Source organism: Xiphophorus couchianus, chromosome 16 (assembly GCF_001444195.1).
Source record: "Xiphophorus couchianus chromosome 16, X_couchianus-1.0, whole genome shotgun sequence".
Classification (NCBI taxonomy): domain Eukaryota; kingdom Metazoa; phylum Chordata; class Actinopteri; order Cyprinodontiformes; family Poeciliidae; genus Xiphophorus; species Xiphophorus couchianus.
The window spans coordinates 18,066,190-18,084,722 of record NC_040243.1 but is presented as its reverse complement, the minus strand read 5'-3'; the positions used below and the strand labels follow the sequence as shown (position 1 = coordinate 18,084,722).

Here is an 18,533-nt window from a genome sequence, read left to right as displayed (position 1 = left end):
CACACACAAAGCAGAAAAAGGTTTTCTATTGGCTGCACTGTCCGTGAAATCAAGCAGAAATTTATACTTTACATTTAAAACCCTGTTTTATTCTTACTTGTCCATTTGTTAAGGGAGAAAAAAGAACATGGAATAGTTTTCTTTAAAAAATCATTTCACATTTTCTCAGCGAGACAATAAGGCGCTCGTTTTATAAATTAAGTCACAATTTATTAATTCTCTGAGGTTTTATTCCCAAATTAATGTCGCTCTCTTTGGTTATTTTGTTGTTACGGGTGAGATCTTTTGTCTCCAAAACCACTAAACAAATCCACGGCGCATAATCTTTTCCTTTGATTTGATCGCACCAAATGTTGTCAAGACAACATTTCGCAAAAAACCCGAAACTACTTTCATTTTCGAAACGTCACTGGAGGAGGAACCGCGGAGGCTTTTTGTTGGGACGCTCCACCGCGAAATCTTTAGAAGTGCTTCCGGCCGTCCCCGCTCCGGACACTTCCAACATATTTTCAAGAAAAAGTGTTTCGCTTCGTGCACCCGAGTTGTTTCTCAAGCTGTGGAACAGCAGCAAGCGTGGGTAGTGTTTTGCATTTAGCCGCAAAGACGCTCGGTTCGCAGGGCCCGCACGCTGACCGGTGATGGACCCGCTGGACTTCCTGGAGCACGACGAGCTGCTCAGGTTTTTCCACTGTCGTAAAACAGAAATGTCCTGCATGGAAAACCCGCGGACCTTCCTGAACCAGCTCCGGGACCACAACCTGATACCGGAAGACAAATACAAGGTAAAGTTTTCAAGCGGATGGGAGTACACGCCCACAGCTCCAAAGGTCGCGCGCGGGAAATAAACACGGACTCGGTTTCGTGGGCCGTTTTATCCAAATAAGTTGGGTCACAGCTGATCGAGTAAACAATCTTGAGTACCACCAGTCCACCTACTCTTCGGTCTCTAACCTCTGATTAGCAGTTTGGATGTAAATAGTTGCTTCTTTTAGTGTATGTACTGCTTATTTTTTATTGTACAACTGAAGTAATGTTTGTTGGTAGTTTTACGGGCTAGTAGTGACAGAGCAGGCAGGTCGCGGCTCGGAGGGTTGCAGGTTCGAACCCCGTTTCCCTCCCCGGGGTAAACTGGGGAAGGACATCCGGCGTAACCCATGGCAACCCAAACGGAGGGAAGTGACAAGATACTTACAAATTAGTAAAAAAGAATGAATAAAAGACCTGTATTTAAAATCTGCTTACTGTCACATACAGACAATACCCGTGTGTAACTTTTAAAATGTCACTTGTATTACAAAGTATCTTTCAATTGAATTAATTAATCTTGTAGTTTCATCAGAGAAACAGCTGTCTAATAATTTAGTCCTTAAAATGCTAAATATATCCATGTTTATATGAACCTGAACTGACAAATAACGTCCCTAATTTTTGGCCATTTCGAGTACTGACTTCTCTTAATGTCTCTTGGTGTGTGCTTAGACGACGATCCGGATGAGAAGCAAAGATAAAATGAGAAAAGCTGTTTATGAACTCTTAGACTGGCTTGAGAAAGAGAACTCGGAGCACATCCCGCTGTTCTTCAGATGTGTCTTCAAAGACGTCATCATGAATCAGTATCCCACCCTGAAGCTGCTGCACAATAGTCTCATGGACGGTAAGATGTATTCAGCTCTACTGTTTCATTGGACCTTGACAAACTAAAAGAATGTAAAACAATGTCTAAAAATGTTTTAAATAGCACGTCGTTATCATGTTGGGTCTTCCTTTTATTAATTCAGCTCCTGTGTTGGAAGAAAAAAAATCATTCCATAAGTTATTTGTAAATTTTCTGCTTTAAGGCTCTTACCACTTTGACCCAAAACTACCTGAAAGGAGGGAAACCGAAGAGAACGACGAAAGGGGAAGCGCGAAGGTTTCCGAAGGCGAGGAGAAGGAAACGAAGACCGCCAAAAAGAAGAGGAAGCTCAGAAGCGGGAGCAGCGAAGGCGACGATGAGCAGCCGGGCTCGTCAGCAAAACAGACTCCAGGTCAGAAGAAAAAGGCCAAGAAAATACATTTCTGTAAGTTACCTCTCTGCCAGTTCACTTTTGTTCGTATGCGTGCAGCGGCACCGGGATTCGCCGTCTAATCTCTGTACGTTCCCTGTTTTATTGTGTGTTTTGAGTAGATTTTAGGTATGAGGCGCCAAGCTAAGTGCAACTCTTCATGGCATAATTTAAGAGGTGTAGATCAGCATATTGATATGGATCAGAAATCCATTTCAGAAACGGAGGAGGGAAGGACTCAAGGAGGGTAGAGCTCGATTCGGGAAAGAACAGCGTGAATTACAAGGGAACAAAGTTTATTTCCGTACTCTTATTTTCTTTTTTCCACACTTATAAAGACTTTGAAAATACTGAAATCAAATTCCAGACTTTTCCCAGATTGCACAGTAGTTTTTAATAAGCCGCAAAGTGTCAGCGGTGCAAATAAACAGGTATCTTTATGTGGCAGCCATGTTTAAAGTGAACTCTTGTGTACTATGTGATTATTCCCACTAACGGTAAGCAGTAATTCAGTTTTTTTTGTGTGGAAATCAAACACACCATTACAGCTGCTGCTTGTCCACCTGACTGCAGCGTGCTTTCACCCCTCTGTAAATGATCTAATGCTTTTGTAAAACCGTATTTTTATGGCTATGGTTCCTCTGATTTTACATGTCGAATGTGTCTTATAGTCCGTGAAAGTTCCAGTTTGAAGATTAAAAATCCCAGTCCACTGTCTTTTTTCCTCAGCGTCTCCAAGGAAGGGGGAGGCAGGCGAGATCTGGACCTGGCCCCTCTATAAGACCCAGCTGCCTGTGACCTGTGGCGAGGTGGAGGGGACGCTCATACGAGACAAGCTGGCTAAAGGTCAGCCTGCGTTCATTAGCCTGTTGGATTCCCAGGAGTCATTTATGTGAAAGAATCGAGTCGTTTTGTTTTCAGGTGAAAAGTGCATCCAGGTGGACAAACAGCGGTTCACTCCGTCTGAATTTGAGAAGTTCGCAGGGAAAGGAAGCGCCAAGAACTGGAAATTGAGCATCCGATGCAAGGACACCCCTTTGGGAAAACTTATCAAGGTTTGCCGAAACGCCGTTTTGGAACTGTGCAATTATTTGTGGTCCGTCATATTGGTTCACTCACACGCAGTCGTTCCTTTGAAAGGACGGGCACCTGAAGGCAGCGTTCTACAAAAGAAGAACCAGACAGGTAAAAGCAAAAACAACAACAACAAAGAAAGAAATCCGCATTATTTTTGACTCACTCATCCACGTCTTTAATTGCCAGGCCAGAAAAGCCCTGTTTGTTGCCAGTCATTCAAACACAGGTAACGCTATTTCAGAACCCACCAAGATTCATAATTACCAAATTCTGTTTTTTTTAAAACTGAAAACCTTCATTTTTTTTTACTGTCAGATGAAGAAGACAGTGAGGATGAAGAGGAAGCACAGCCTTTAACAGAGGAAGCCTCAGGTGCCGGTTTCTACACAACACTAACAGACAACAGCGCTGACATAATAGCAGCGGCGGTGCTGACGTAATAAATATCATTTGCACAACTTTCGTCTCACAAAGGAGAAGAAACGGAGGAACAAGGCGAGCCGACACAAGTGGGCCCGGATCATTACAGGAGCATGTTCAGAGTGACGTGTGGAGCTTTAACTGGGACTTTATACAAATGTCGGTTTGCATCAGGTGACCACGACTCAGCCGAAGAACAATAAGTGTTAAACTAAAACAGTTCTGCTGTCAGACGCCGTGCGCTGACGTATGAAACGTGTCTGTTATCTTTTACGCCCCCCCACTAGGGAAATGTGGGAAAAGTATTCGCACCGAGGTGAGCTGGATGAGTCCGGAGGAGTTTGTGAACACAGCACTAAACCAGAGAGACGCCTCCTGGAGGAAGGACATCCTGTACAAAGGGGAACCCCTCAGCGTTCTCCTGGAGGTAGACATGACTCGCCGTCAGAAACCCAACATGTTGATGTAGATTCGATTATTATAGCTGAAATCTAAAATGAACTTTGGTTCTTGGTATTTTCCGTTAGTGCTTATTTCATGGCGTGAAGAGTTTTTCACAGTAGATCAAGTTGGGATCATTTCAGCTGTTGGAAAAATGGATCCCCGATGAAACTTTGACTTTAAGGAGATCAGAAATATTGTATTTCGGGTTGTGAATTGAAACTCTAGTCTGCAGCGCTCATCACGCTATTCCTCGCGCCGCTATGAGCCATCCAGATTGTAGTGCATTTGATTCCTGCACACAAGAAGCAGTTAAACATTTTCAAGCCTGCTGGTAGGACGTCTAAATCGCGGACCAGTGAGCGTCAGGAGTGTTTCCGGGTCTGCTGCAGTCTGGATTAGCGCCCCGACTCTGTGACGTCCTAGATTAACTTTTATTAGGACACAACAGTGACAAACCCAACCAAACTCAGACAGCTTACCAGAGAAAGAGGCTGGATAGAGATGGGGACAAAGAAAGATACACAAAGACTCAAAACACATTTAGCTAAAAGGTGAGAAGAGCTGATTTACTCCATTGTGAGAGAATAAAATCAGCTCTCTGCCAGTGATCTGTCTGAATAAAAGAGTAAATCCTATCGTTAATGAACCTGGCCAACAATCTGAACCAGTTCTGCTGCCGTTGAGAAAGGCAATGGTTCAGACCTGCTCCCTTCCCACACCTCCACCTATCAGCCACTGATCAACACCTGAACCACCCACCGAGCACCATACCACCCAACTCTCTTATACCACTTAAACGTCTCTCTAGCAAAGAACAGGATGTAAACAGACCGTTTAAAGGCCTGAACCCCCACCAGGCCACAGACCCGGACTCTGTTTCAGCTGATAGTCTGTCTCCAGTGGGGGGGTTAAAAGTTTTCACAATTTTAACTGTTGACCAGTCATGTTCCAGTTTGCTTCAAGACCTCAGCCAATGTCCCAGTCCCTAAAAAGACAACAGTCAAAGATTACAGGGGAGTCGCACTGATTGTGGTCATGAAGTCTTTTAAACACCTTGTCTTGACTCATCTCAAAGCCAAATAGATGGCAGCTTGTAAGGTTGAGGTAGTTTGTCTCTGATGTCAAAGCATCAACACGGGATACTCCACTGTTGTGGCCTTTCTGCGCACCCTCAGACTCTACCATACTTCATCCAGAGTGTAGGATGACGCATATTGATGAAAATTACTGACTGAAATTGAAATGAAGATGAGGAAAATTGCATCATCTTGTTCGCCGAGAGACGACCTCCTCCACGTCTCAAACTGTTTTGCGCAGAGCTGTTTTGTACGATGCGTTGTGTGCTTGGTCAGAAGTTTGTGCTCAGACAGCAGCGTTGATATTTCGCTTCAAGTAGTCTCCTTTCACTATGCAGGTCAGTGTTGGCAGATGACATAAATACTTTTGAGGAGCGTTTATCAGACATGGGGAGAAATTGTGTCGATTTTCACAATTCTTCACAAAATACCTGCAGAGATTGTCAAATTGCTAAACATTCCCGGTTGGAAATTGCGAAGTTATTGTCCGCAGAGGAGGAGACTCTGTCTATTACTGTTTTGTTATCTATATACAGCTCTGGAAAAAAAATAAGAGACGAAATGATCAGTTTCTCTATCTTTTATAGGTACATGTTTGAGTAAAATGAACTTTGTTCTTTTATTCTGTGAACTACTGACAACATGTCTCTGAAATTCCCAGCAAAAATTTTGTATTTATTGGCAGAAAATGAGAAATGGTCAAAATAATTAAAACAATGCAGTGCTTTCAGACCTCACATAATGCAAATAAAACAGGTTCATAATCCTTTAGAAACAACAATACTAAAGTTTTAACTCAGGAAGAGTTCAGAAATCAATATTTGGTGGAAGAACCAGGAGGTTTTCAATGGGAGTTGGTGGAGTGGGCTCTTCATTTTTTTCCAGAACTGTGTATATATATATATATATATATATATATCGACAATCACAATATCCTGTAATTCTTTTTATTTTTTTCTTACTTCCTTCACACAAATGTGCTTTTTTTTTTTTTTGCTTTTAAAATCCTCAAAATATTGATGCTTCTGGTTAGAGGTTTTAACTGTGTGTTGTGAAGCTGGGAACTAGGCAGAATCAAGTTAGGTTTGCCACAGTTTGAGTGATGTTGTTTCATGAAACTGTTCTAAGATGAGTCTGAAAATATGCGGTTTCTAAATCAGGAGCCCTAAATTGTAAAAACAAAAGACTGAGAATTTGTCTACTTTTCTCTTTCAGGCAAAGGTCTTGACGATGCATTCGTTGCTATGCAAATGCAAACGGTGCAAACCGAAACCTGAAGACCTGGTAAATGTGTTGGGCTTATTTAGTTTTGCATTTAACAAGCTGTAAAATCACGAAATTGAATTCAATTATGAAATGAATGGACTGACTTTACAGGACGATGACAAAAATGACGACAAGTGTTGCATCTGTAAAAGTGAGGGAGAGGAGGACTTGGTGGAGTGTGATAAATGTCCGAGATCATTTCACCAGAACTGCCATCTGCCTCATATAGACGGCACGGTACTGGGGTAAGAACTAACGCCTTCTCAGTTTGTCTGACAGTCGTGGCATTTGGAAACAAGACTTAGTTTATCTGGTCTGTTGGGTTTATTGGGAGTTTTTCTGCAGGCCATAGGCAGTTTTGAGAAGTATATTTGATTGTAATATTTTCCACATCTGAATAAGTAAGGGGGGGGGGGGAAGCATTTGTGGTTCCATATTTAGTTTTTATTCCCTCATAGAAAAGATAGAAATATATTTCTGAAACAAACTGTGTTTTACATTGATTTACAGTTAGAGGATGATCCTTATCTTAGGTTTACTACATCACAATTTGAGTTTTTGTCCCAGTTATTAGTTACATTGGCTTTTTGCTTTTCAAAACTGACGCCAGCTGCAGTTCAATTCAGTTCTTAATATAATAATATAAATAATATAAATTGTTAAATTTATAATATAATAAATTTAACAACGATATTTCGCTCAGAGTTTGTGAAAACCGTTTTCATTGCACTTTTCTGAAATACACTAATTTTGATGCCACCGAAAAATTACATCATCCTCATGCCAAAAACATTTCTAACAAGCTTTTTGTGACGATGACAATAAAGATTTGTCTGTCTGTCTGCCTGTCTATCTTTTTCAAAATGGCCATGTTTCCATTGAGCATATTTATTTTCAGAATTTCAATTTGCGTAATTTTATGATCAGTAGAAATGTACCTACTGCCAGTATGGGTAGAAAGTTATATGAATACTTCTAATATTTTGCCGCCATGATGCAATAGAAATTCCTAATCTCCTGCTGCACCATGCAGACGATCTGTCTGCACTGTTGATGATTCACTCTCCTCCAAATGATTCGAACACAACTTGATGTTTTTCGCAATCAATTTAATTTCCTTATGTTTACACCCATAAAACACATGTTTTAAAATATATGTAATCAGACTGTTATGCTACCTAAAGTGAGATAGCTACAATGTGCGTAACTGTAAATGCATTCTTTATAAATCTATAACAGTAAAAAGAACTAAACAACTATATACCTGAAGAATCATTGCAGAATTTTGAGTCAGTAACAGCAATTAGTTTTGTCATGTTACCACTCAAGCCTGTCCAACATATCAACATTTACACTGCTGTTGTTTTGAGTTTGAAGGAAGATGATTGATCCAGTGGAGACCAGACTCTGTCCCCTCAGAGTTAGTTTTGTTACATATATATATATATGTATTTTTTTCAGGGATGACAACCAGTGGCTTTGCACATTCTGCGTCTTTAAACTCACCGAGGAGTGCCGCTACCCCGACGAGCAGAGAACCGAAGCCGTCATGTCCCGTCAAATATCTCAACACATGCTGGTGAGCATCTTTTCCTCTGCTCCAGTCCGAAAGTCTGTTCATATAAAAACCTGTCGCTCAGACGTCCTGCTGCAACTCATCTCTCCTGTCTCCCCTGGACAGGAATGCCAGTATCTCCTCCTCTATCTGTGCAGCGCTGACGAGGAGCAGATATTTGCCACCGACCCGAGGGAGTATGTAAGTGACTTCTCGCGTCTTTCTGTGTCCGCAAAATAAAACTTAAACGATTCAAAGTGCAGGAATTATGTCTGCTCCTGCTGAAATCACAGTATTGATTATCATATCGCTACATTGATTCTGTCGTCTTAAAATGAATGCAAACACAATTTGTGCTTGACACCCACAGCTGAAAAATTACTGCAGCGTTATTAAGACTCCGATGTGGCTGGAAAAGATCGCAGGCAAACTTCAGAGGAGCGAATACCAGACTGTTGGCGGGTTTGTGTCTGACGTCCAGCTCATTTTCACCAACTCTGCCACATACAACAGGGTAAGCAAACGTTGGAAGCATCTAGCGCTTTCGTACAGAAAACCGCTCAACATCAGGGTAATGTTCTCTGACTTTTTCAAAACATATTGAATGCGTTAAAAAGGGATTTCTGCAGAGGGGAAATCTTGCATTGTACCACATATTGTACCACATAATACCACATGTACCACAAGTACATTGAATTCAAATTTAAATTCTCAGATGCTCAAAATTCTATAATGTTTTGTTTTTTTTAGAAAATACAGAATGTATATTTTTCTTCTTCATCAGTCATATTGTGTATTGCTCCTTCAAAGACCGTCCTCCTCTTATTGGAGAACTAACAAGCTCTTGAATCTCTTTCACAGAACAATCCAGAATACCTGGACATGGGCAAACACCTGAAGCAGTTATTTGACAGAGAATTCAAGAAGGCCTTCAACATCCAGGATTAGACGACAGACTCACGGACACCACTTACAGACACTGGCTATACATAAATAACATTTAAATGTTGTGCTGATAATACCGTATTTTCCGCACTATAAGGCGGAAAACCTTAAATTTTCTCAAAAGCCGACAGTGCGCCTTATAATCCAGTGCGCCTTATATATGGACCAATATTGAGCCACAACAGGTCTCGCAACTACGGTAAGCAGCCGCCGACTTCATTTCCCCCGTAGAAGAAGAAACAGGAAAGCAGACGCCGACTTCATTTTCCCCCATAGAAGAAGAAACAGGAAAGCAGACGCCAACTTCATTTTCCCCCGTAGAAGAAGAAGCGCGCGGTGCATGCTGGGTTTTGTGTAAAGACCCCAAAATGGCTCCTATTAAGAGACACGCTTGCGACGCAGAGTTTAAGCTCAAGGCGATCAGTCAGGCTGTAGAACACGGGAACAGAGCAGCAGCGAGAGAATTTAACATGAACGAATCAATGGTGTGGAAGTGGAGGAAGCAACAAGATGACCTGCGCAAAGTAAAGAAGACTAAACAGAGTTTCCGAGGGAACAAAGCGAGATGGCTACAGTTGGAGGACAAACTCAAACAGTGGGTTGTTGAACAGAGAGCAGCAAGTAGAAGTGTCAGTAGACTCACTATTCGAATGAAGGCAACAGCGCTAGCACGCGAACCTAACATCAATGAATTTAGAGGCGGTCCTACTTGGTGCTTTCGGTTTATGAAAAGACGTAATCTCTCCATCCGCACACGAATGAATACCACGTCACTTACTTTACCTCGGGGAAAATAATCAAACAGATGTTTATTCATTTTGGGAATGAACGGAGTTTTCAGAACGCTGGTTTGTAATATATTAATAAAGTTTGACTGACCTATCTGACTATTTTGTTGACATTCCCTTTAGCACAGCTTCATCTAATGGATGCATAATGTAACCCCAGCCTCTACTGTAGCATCTATTCTATGCGCCTTATAATGCGATGCGCCTTATATATGAAAAAAGGTTTAAAATAGGCCATTCATTGAAGGTGCGCCTTATAATGTGGAAAATACGGTAATTTGATTGCTCTTTATCTAACCAGGATCCACCTTGTTTTTTTAAATATTCTGTTGAACTAATGAAAGAAAATGTTAAAAAAATGTGTGCCAGTACTGAATGTATGGCACACTCTTTGAAAAACATGCTTCGATATGAACTGAAGTACAGCAGATTCTCTATGATGTTCTGTGGTTATCTTCATCCTGAGAGTCTTAGAGTAAACTCAGAAAAGTCTCGTCCTGCAGGGTCGGGCCGAAGTTTTGAAATCGGTTCTCTTTGTCGAAGTTATGTGACGAAAATGGTGTCACTTTTGTTCTCAGCCTCATGTCGTCCGCCCCTTCTTGTCACATGCTCCCTTGCCATGTGAAACTATTGTGTGGATTGGTCAGGAATGCGTTGAACTAAAACACAGAACTCAACCGTCTGCTCTGAAGCCTTGTTGTGCCAGTTGAGGGAACTTTGAGACTCACTTTTGCAACCGGTTGGCCCACAAACTTTTACATTGTGTGGGGAATAAAATGGCGGCGTAACCTGAGATGTTTGCAACTAGAAATAACCAAAAGTCCAAGATAATACTTTTTTTTTAACACAAGATTTTAAAGTGTTAAAACGTAGCTAGATTATGACACTTTTTAGTATTTATTTACAAATATTTATGGCCTTAACTTATGAAAATTGAGAGGTATGCAATGGAGGATGCATATTAATGAAATGATAACGGTGCATTTTAGGAGGATGAACTGCTGAAGTTATCCGAAGCCTTTATCTGTTGCAACGGTTCAAAACAACATGATCGCACCATGCGCCGCAAATCCACCCTGAGCGAAAACTAAACCTGGATTTAGCTCTCACAGATTAAAACTGAGTTTGCAATTTGGACATTTTAACATGGCCAAAGTCTCACTAAACCTGGTTTAATCCATGGAGGAATACCAGTACTAATTTTTGACCTAACGGTGGCCTGTTGAGGCCAAGTTTGTATTTGCAGCCACTGTTGAAGTTTTATTATGTTGCTGTTCCCCTTTGTTAAAATCCAAATTCTGGTTAAGCACATCAGTTGATAAAAGTATTACTCAGATAAGGATTTGATGTCAACCTTCAGACTTTTATGTAAAGAGGAATGCATTACCGCAAAGCGAGAGGTATGTATTATTAATATTAATTTCCCACAAAAGCTGATGTAATTGTGCGTAAAGCCTGAACTGCCTCCCATGTACAGAAAGCAGTTGCCAAATGTTTATCTCTTTGAGAAACTCTTTTTTTTTCATCTAAAACGATCTCCGAAATCTTCATTTTCAATGCTTTCGTGAGTAAACTGCAAACAAAAATGACCAAGTGTTCAACACAATTAAGACCTTAAGTTTTTTTTTTAAATGCAGGACCAATGCAATTTGTAATAACGGTTTCTTTTTTATGTTTTTGTATGTTTTATGCTTAAATGAATTTGTTTTATGTGGCTTGTTTTTTATTACATTGTGGAACTATGTTTAAAACTGCCAAAAGGTTGACACGTCTGCACTGACTGTGGATGTCTTGTGAATGTTTCTATAATAAATTAACCTAGAGTGTTTCCTAAACTTGTGCAATCATCCTAAATTTCTTGAAAAGTTGAAAAAAAAAAATTGTTGGATGTTTAGAAAAGAGATCAAACATGGCAGTCCAACTGATGGCTTAGCTTAGACTTCTTGAAAACCCCAAATTCAGCCAATAGTAAATTTTATTTCAACAATAAGAATTAAAGCCGCAAGCGGCGTCGGACGGCCCTCAGAGCTCAGCGCCGCTCCAACCGCCGGGATTCTGGCACCTCTGCCAGCCAGCCACCGCAGACGCTCTCCCGCAGTTCCCACGCCCGTCTGCCAGACGATACGTACCGATGCATTTGGCAGCGCTCTTTGACGACGGACAAAAAATCTGGTGCAGATTGGCTGATGGATTAACCTAGGGGGCGCAGTGGAGTCAAATTACGATTCAGTGCTTTTGGGCTCCTTAGAGGTTCACAAGAGTCAATCATAAAAAGTTACGTGGAAATCCGATGATGGATGTATTATTTAGAGACGACCGTATGCGGTGGGATCGACGGCGTTTCCGTCGATCCCACCTGATCCCACAGGCCCCTTCAGCATGCACAAAAACTCACCGTTTTGATAACTTAATCAGCCATGCCTTATGAACAGACTGACCAAGTTTGAAGCTGATCGATCGAAATCCCTAGGAGGAGTTCGATCAAATACGATTCATTTGATCGAACTAAAAAATAAGAAAGAGTACAATTACAATAGGCCTTTGCAGCACTTAGCTGCTCGGGCCTAAATATATTTTTAATTCAAGAAATGTAAGCTTGTACACTTAATGCTTAGTTTGCGTGAATTATTGTCAGTTTTGCATCTCCATTTGGCAATCAACCAGTAGCTTTGTTACGGACTTAATGATTTTATAGCCCTTTTTTTTTCTTCCACTCAATTTTCCTGCGATCAGCTTCACTTTGGGCTTCACCCTTCTTGTGCAGGGAGGATTGTATGGACCAAGTCAACAGGCTCCTAAATTATTACAAACTCGCCTTTTATGAATTAAAAATGATCATGGAGGCTAATATCAATTAGCCTATATTTGTAGTTTGTTTTTATTAGCTGTAAATTATAATCATCCAAATAACCAAATATGACATGTATTAATATCTTTGTAAGAAAAATAATAGCGTTAAAATAAATTACTGAACCAACATCCAGTTTTTGAACACATTTTAGATCAGACCTACCCTGGGTACGCATCTTTTTCCTGTGGGTTTGAACTGATGCCTTTGACCTTATTTTTGAAGCTGCGGCGTTCGCGAACCACGTGCCGTGCGATCAGCTGACGTCACTGTCACGCTTCCCTAGTAGCAAATCCGTGCTGCGAGCTGCGCAGCCGCCCTGCGCATCCGCCAGCTGAGCTGAGGTGGACGGCGCAGCCATTTCTCTGCTCGTCGCTGGAAAACAAAACCCGCGCGGGGGGAGCGTCGCCCTGGCGCGCACGCGGCCGAGCAGAACGTTCCTCGAGCCGAACGCGGCGGCGACGGCGGCGTGACTTCCGGCCGAAGCGTGCATCGCCGATCAACAACCGCGATCTCCAAACTTTCTCTCCCGTTGAACGCCTGCGCAGACAAAAACGTGCGCATACGTTAGTTTTTTTTTTTTCCCTTCTTTTTTTTCCCCCTTCTTGTTTTTCGTCTTCTTCTTCTTCTTCTCCTCCTCCATGCCGCAGCAGCCATGGACGCGAACCTGCATGGAGGCGGCGCAGCGATGCATGTGAAAACCGAAGCCGGGGATGAAAGCTCATCTGCGCTGGGTTTGGGCAGCCGGGAGTCGCCTGCGCCCTGCGGAGATGCCGCATGCAGAGCGGGAGCAGGAGGAGGGGCGCAGCAGACTGCGGAGGAACTGACTGACACGGAGCTGCAGGCCAACACCTCGGCTCCCTCCGTTCTGCTGTGTGAGCACAGATGAGTCCATTCATGGGGCCACAGATCAGTCTGTCGACACTGGACCTCAGTTATTGTTTAAAAGCTATAAGAGGTTTAATCTCCATGTTAATATACCCCATAATAACCATAATTCATACAGGCACCGTTTCAAGTCTTGTCATGTAATTTGTTTGATCTCAGATCCCGTGAGCACAGATCGGTTCTTTACATCATCAGCCGATGGGAAAACATACCTGAAGATTGCCCCAGGTAAGAGAAGAAACCACACTGATGCGTAAAATCCAGTGATATGCTGCATATTTCTAGGTGGTAAATGCACGAAATACACAAATGCGATTAAGCCATTAAATTAGTATCATCTACAAAAGCCTCCATATCGTTTTTTTCACACTTTATTCCAGAAATCATTTGAATACGTTTTGTTGCGATTTGGTGTGATCGGCCAAAACAAAGTGAAGTGAAGGAAAACAATTCACGATTTCCACAGCTCTGTTTTCGCCATTCCCTTTGTGGAACATGGTGGTGACAGCATCATGCTGTGGGGGTGCAACGCTGGTCAGACTTGATGGGAAGATGAGTTGAGCTAGAATCGGTCGATCCCTGAAGAAAGCCTGTGAGGCTGCCAAAGCCTTGACGCTGTGGAAAGGGTTAGTGTTCCTAATGGGCAGCAGCATTAAAAACACAGCCAGATACAAAGTGTTGAAATGGTCTAGTCAAAGTCTGTACCTGAACTCAATTGAAAAATCTAAATTTCCAGTAGACACTCTCCATTTCATCTGACTCCAAGTGTTTTGCTGAGAACAATGTGGAATAATTTGACTCTAGATGTGCAAATTCACTCCGCAGTAATCACATTTTCAATTGCAAATGATGTTGAAAATCATCCACTCTTCCTTCTTTTTCACTTTGTGTTGGTGAATGACGTGAATTCCACCAAAAAATGTCTGTCACAGGGTTTCCCCCAGAAAACTCTAGTGCCCAACCACCGCCGCCATGTTTTTGAGTTAAAAAATGTTCAGAGTTGACAGGAAATTTGAAAATATTACTTATGCATTAGTTATATAGTTATGCATTTTTGGAAGAATGGAAGACGAATACCTAAACACCAACTATAAAATCTTTTTAAAAAAAGGCAATCATTTAAAAAAAACTAAAATAAATTAACATTGTTTAGCCTGGTGGGGGCGCAAGTAAAGCCTGGTGGCCCGCCAGGCTTATAATAATTTGATGGAAACCCTGTGTCATCCTTTTTGGGCACATATTCTTAAGTATGTCACGGCAGCACCAGCTATGATTTATGTGCTCCTTTTAAAGTTATGAGAGGATAAGTGCGGCGAGAAAGCCCCTGACCAAAGCCGCCTTTGTCCCGTCCCAGCTGCAGTGCTGCCACCTGCTCCCTCAGACAAGACGCTCTCCTCCGGCTCCGATTTCTCCTCCAAAGCTGTCCTGTGCCTGATAGAGGCCGTCGGCCGCCGCTGGGGTCTCTATGAGACGCGGGAGCGCTCCCAGCTCTTCCAGAGCGTCCAGGAAGAGATGGCCTCAAAGGGCCACGTCCTTCCCGTGGAAAAAATCCGCCGCAAGTGGAACAACCTCATTGTCACGTACAAGAGGGTCAAGGACCGCAGCCGGGAGACGGGACATGCCAAAACATCCTGGGAATTCTTTGATGTAAGTCAGGAGGAGGAGCGTGGAGACAAATCCCTCTGCTGGGCATTTTAAGACTAATCCAAACCTTCCTAAAGCAGCAGAATATAGGAATGACATTTTGTAATGAGTCTGGATAAAAGAATGATTGCGCAGACTGTCCTGTTGTCCTCTTTTGCTTTATCTTTTTGCAGTGTTGTAGAATGAAGGCGTTGCTATTATCTGGTCTAACAGGTTTTCCTTTAAGATGAATGGAGGCGACACAAAATCTGAATCTCCAAAAAGAAGCAGTAGAAACAAAAGTCAGGGCTGAACATTGTGTTAGCAGGATGTTAACACGTCTGAGTGAGTCCACAACGAAAACAGTCCCAATGGATTTGAGTGTTAAAATATGAAAGACTTCGACTTTAACGTGACTTATAACTGGACTGATTCCAGGATCACTGTCTAAATGTTCTACTCATCCATCTATCCATCATGCCTCCATACACTCATCCATTCATCTGCTTCTGTCTATCACCCATCTATCTTATTATCGTCTCTAACCATCATTCATTCATCCACCAAATCATTGATTTTTTTCCCCATTTTCCATCCACTTGTCCACTTGTCACTCCTTGCCAGTGTGTACTTTTTGCATGTTCTTCCTTTAGAGCCAGATCCCTGGAGAAGCATTTTCTTTTATAAAGTAACTCAACCTTTGTGGATGGACAACTCTGACAATTGTGAGTGAGGAAAAGTGTGAAATTTGAACAAGAAAGTGTGCAGGACTTCTTGTGCTTGATACAATAGAAGAGTTTCTTAACTTTGTATGAGCTCATAATATTAAAGGATGATCTCTTTTCTTCTATGCAGCAGTACACAATCCGGGAGATAAAGCCTCTGTGTCTATATGTATTTTATATTGTCTGTAAAAGTCCTTCAAAATTTCCAGAGACAAAATTCAAGGCAGTATCTTCCTGCTTTACAGTGATCAGAGGGGTATTAATTAGGTTAATTTTACATGGTATGACTAGCTGCTCATCTTGGTATCATTAATAAAAATAGTTTGTGGTTTTCCTTTTCTCTCTGTAGCTCATGGATGCCACGCTCTGTGATACTATTGGCTCGCAAATCATTAGCAACAAAAGGAACAAAGGTAGCAGTACAGCTTCTTCACTGGCCATTCCTTCAACAAAGATCTCTGCAAAACCAGCGCAGCTTCCGCAGCCCACCACCATCATCCGTCCCAATGGGGACTTTGCTGGGACCGGGGGTTTGGATACGGCTGGTCTGGGAGCTGCCGCCAGCCAAATCATGAGTAATACAGCTGCCAGTCCCTCACAGACTGCAACAACTGTTACGCTTGTCAATGCTCCAGAGGTCAAGCCTGTTATTGTCCTCAATGGTGACATTGTTGCTACTAGCATTCAGCCAGCGACCATCGTGCCGTCTCCATCGTTTATCTCTTCACCATGTTTTACTGAAACAGCCTCTGCATCTTCTGCTCTCGGCTCATCCGGCAGCACAGACCTGGGCTCGTCGGCCTACAAAAGCCGAAAAGGTCCGTCTTTCACGTCGGGCGTCACACCTTTCTGCCTCGGTACGACCCCACTTAGCCACACTCAGAACATCCTTGGCCTCTCTTCGTTCCCCACAACGTCTTCCTCTCACACCGCTTCCAGTGCCACTTCGATATCTGCGTCTGCGAGTGTGGGATCAGGGGGGCAGAACCAGAAAGGAAACAAGGAGCAAGGCAGCATCGGGTTGTTCCAGGAGGTCCTGAAGCAGCAGGAAGAGCAGGGCTACCTGGATCGGGTGGCTCGGCGCAGGGTGGAAGCCAGAGAGAAGAGGCGTGAGAGGAGGGAGGTGCGGATGTCAGAGTCTCTTGGAAGGATAGCCACGGCGTTGGAGCTGCTCTCCTCGAAGCAGGATACGGTCATTGCGCTGCTGCAGAGACTGGCAGATCGGAAATGATGAGTTTAAGGCAGAAACATGGTCATTTTGAACCTCGTTTGAAATGTTCCTTTATGAAGACTTCTCCTTTTATGTTGTGAACAAGAACATTATCAAGAAGAGGTTTCAACTCATCAGAAACCTCGAGAGATCAATTTGTGTTTTTATGTGCTTTCAGTTTGTTGCACTTACACTTCCAGTGAAAAGTTTACATACACTCGCCATCGAAGGAATTCATTTTGAGCCTTTAAGGATGTATTTGAACCCCATGATAATATTTGGAGACACAGTATGTTCCATTAGTGAGTTGAACCTAGAAATCATCAACAAGCTTCTGGCATAATTCTGGTTTGGTGTTGGACCGTTCCTCCTAGCAGAGTCAGTTGAGTTTGTTTGAACTGGTTTGTTTCCTGCTGATGGACTTTAAAGCGTCGTCAAACATTTCCAGTGGATTTAATGGTTACGGTTAACTGAGCAAATATTCCAAAACCAGTTTTGGTGTGTTTTTGGGATCAATGTGCCATTGGAGCAAACACGATTGTGTCCAAGCTTTAGCCATGTGACCCTCGGCGTCAACAAGAAATTTGGTTAGGTTGTTCAAGAAAAGCCAAGGTGTTCAAAGCTCAATGAACTGAGAGGGTGTTGGCCAAGAAACAAACCCCAGCTATTAAATGGTCATCTTCAAGCCTGATGGAAATATCAAGTTGCCCACAAGTACAATCAAAATGCCTTCCGGAGAACTGTTAAATTGTCAGTCGTGACAAAGATGTAGCTGTTTATCAAAAATTCTGAGAATAATGTTAGAACAATCAGGCATCATGGTGACAGTATCAAACGGAGGGTTTGTTTGGCTTCCAGTCGTATAAAATGGATAAAACTTGGACACAGTTGGATGTTCCCACAGGACCATAATCCCAACACACCAAAACTTAGCATTAAGCAAATATATTGGCACTGACCTCTTCCATATTAGACATTGTGATCTATTCCTTTAAACCCCCTAAAAAACAATCTATTTAAACAAACTCGGCTAGTTGTTGACCATCCAGCCCAGAATGTGACAGAAGATTCTTGATAGCTGGAGAAAGTGGATAGTTTCTCTGCAACTGGCATTTCGTAGAGATGTAATTATATATTTAAGATTATATGAATATTTTTTACTCTGTGTGAACTAGAGAAAATCTGCAATAAATTCTAACTTGGAACAGTTTGTTTGCCCTGTGATCATTCCAGCCTAAAAGCAACAGGCCATGTTGGAAGCCATAATTACTGACATCCACTTTTTTTAATACCCCTCCAGGGGGTCTTTTTGTGGGCTCTAGTGTCCCTTATACGAAAGTAGGCTGACAGGAAGGGGAACAGAGAGGGGGGAGGACATGCGGCAAAGATCGCCGGGTCCGGAAGTTGAACCCGCGATGTCCATGTCAAGGACTCCAGGCCTCCAAATATGGGTCGCGCTATCCCATACGCCACCGCGGCACGCACCCCACGTCCATTTTTAGTGCAAATCTTTCACAGACTGCATGTCAAATAAGGGTTGTCTTTCAAGTTTTACTCTGACTTTATTTCCTAATACATTTTCTATATGTGATCTTCTGTCTGGTGTCCTTTCCTTCTCTCTGT

The 18,533-nt window shown here is 42.4% G+C and overlaps 2 protein-coding genes and 1 long non-coding RNA gene across 5 annotated transcripts; 2 read left to right on the top strand and 1 right to left on the bottom strand.

The window, feature by feature from the left end:
• Positions 1 to 396: 396 nt before the first annotated feature.
• Positions 397 to 8,988, top strand: LOC114160359 (nuclear body protein SP140-like protein). Of its 2 annotated transcripts, none has more exons than XM_028042931.1 (16): positions 397 to 782; positions 1,480 to 1,654; positions 1,839 to 2,027; positions 2,775 to 2,891; positions 2,967 to 3,100; positions 3,186 to 3,230; positions 3,309 to 3,348; positions 3,438 to 3,494; positions 3,597 to 3,716; positions 3,830 to 3,969; positions 6,278 to 6,346; positions 6,440 to 6,573; positions 7,790 to 7,907; positions 8,010 to 8,084; positions 8,254 to 8,397; positions 8,745 to 8,988. In XM_028042931.1, exons 1-16 carry the CDS (start codon positions 639 to 641, stop codon positions 8,829 to 8,831), a joined length of 1,788 nt encoding a protein of 595 aa, XP_027898732.1. In that variant the 5' UTR covers positions 397 to 638; the 3' UTR covers positions 8,832 to 8,988. The 2 variants fall into 2 exon arrangements, with proteins under 2 accessions (XP_027898732.1, XP_027898731.1); XM_028042930.1 differs by having other exon boundaries at positions 402 to 782; positions 1,839 to 2,060.
• Positions 8,989 to 11,141: 2,153 nt separating this feature from the next.
• LOC114160211 (uncharacterized) lies at positions 11,142 to 12,717 on the bottom strand. The gene is made up of 3 exons (XR_003598738.1): positions 12,630 to 12,717; positions 12,012 to 12,082; positions 11,142 to 11,812 (listed from the first exon to the last, which is right to left on the bottom strand). It is a non-coding gene; the product is annotated as an uncharacterized LOC114160211 (long non-coding RNA).
• A 90-nt stretch (positions 12,718 to 12,807) lies between these two features.
• LOC114160210 (uncharacterized) lies at positions 12,808 to 18,120 on the top strand. Of its 2 annotated transcripts, none has more exons than XM_028042686.1 (4): positions 12,808 to 13,339; positions 13,512 to 13,580; positions 14,707 to 14,999; positions 16,050 to 18,120. In XM_028042686.1, the coding sequence occupies exons 1-4, from the start codon at positions 13,120 to 13,122 to the stop codon at positions 16,929 to 16,931; spliced, it is 1,464 nt and encodes a 487-aa protein (XP_027898487.1). In that variant the 5' UTR covers positions 12,808 to 13,119; the 3' UTR covers positions 16,932 to 18,120. The 2 variants fall into 2 exon arrangements, with proteins under 2 accessions (XP_027898487.1, XP_027898488.1); XM_028042687.1 differs by having other exon boundaries at positions 13,192 to 13,422.
• The last annotated feature ends 413 nt before the right edge of the window (positions 18,121 to 18,533 follow it).

Bases quoted from the DNA above. Each gene is read 5' to 3' on its own strand.
- LOC114160359 (XM_028042930.1), top strand. From the start codon at position 639: ATGGACCCGCTGGACTTCCTGGAGCACGACGAGCTGCTCAGGTTTTTC. The intron at 3,970-6,277 runs GTAGACATGACT...TTTCTCTTTCAG, and splicing joins CCCTCAGCGTTCTCCTGGAG to GCAAAGGTCTTGACGATGCA. The intron at 7,908-8,009 runs GTGAGCATCTTT...TCCCCTGGACAG, and splicing joins AAATATCTCAACACATGCTG to GAATGCCAGTATCTCCTCCT.
- LOC114160210 (XM_028042686.1), top strand. From the start codon at position 13,120: ATGGACGCGAACCTGCATGGAGGCGGCGCAGCGATGCATGTGAAAACC. The intron at 13,340-13,511 runs GTGAGCACAGAT...GTTTGATCTCAG, and splicing joins GGCTCCCTCCGTTCTGCTGT to ATCCCGTGAGCACAGATCGG. The intron at 15,000-16,049 runs GTAAGTCAGGAG...TTCTCTCTGTAG, and splicing joins CATCCTGGGAATTCTTTGAT to CTCATGGATGCCACGCTCTG.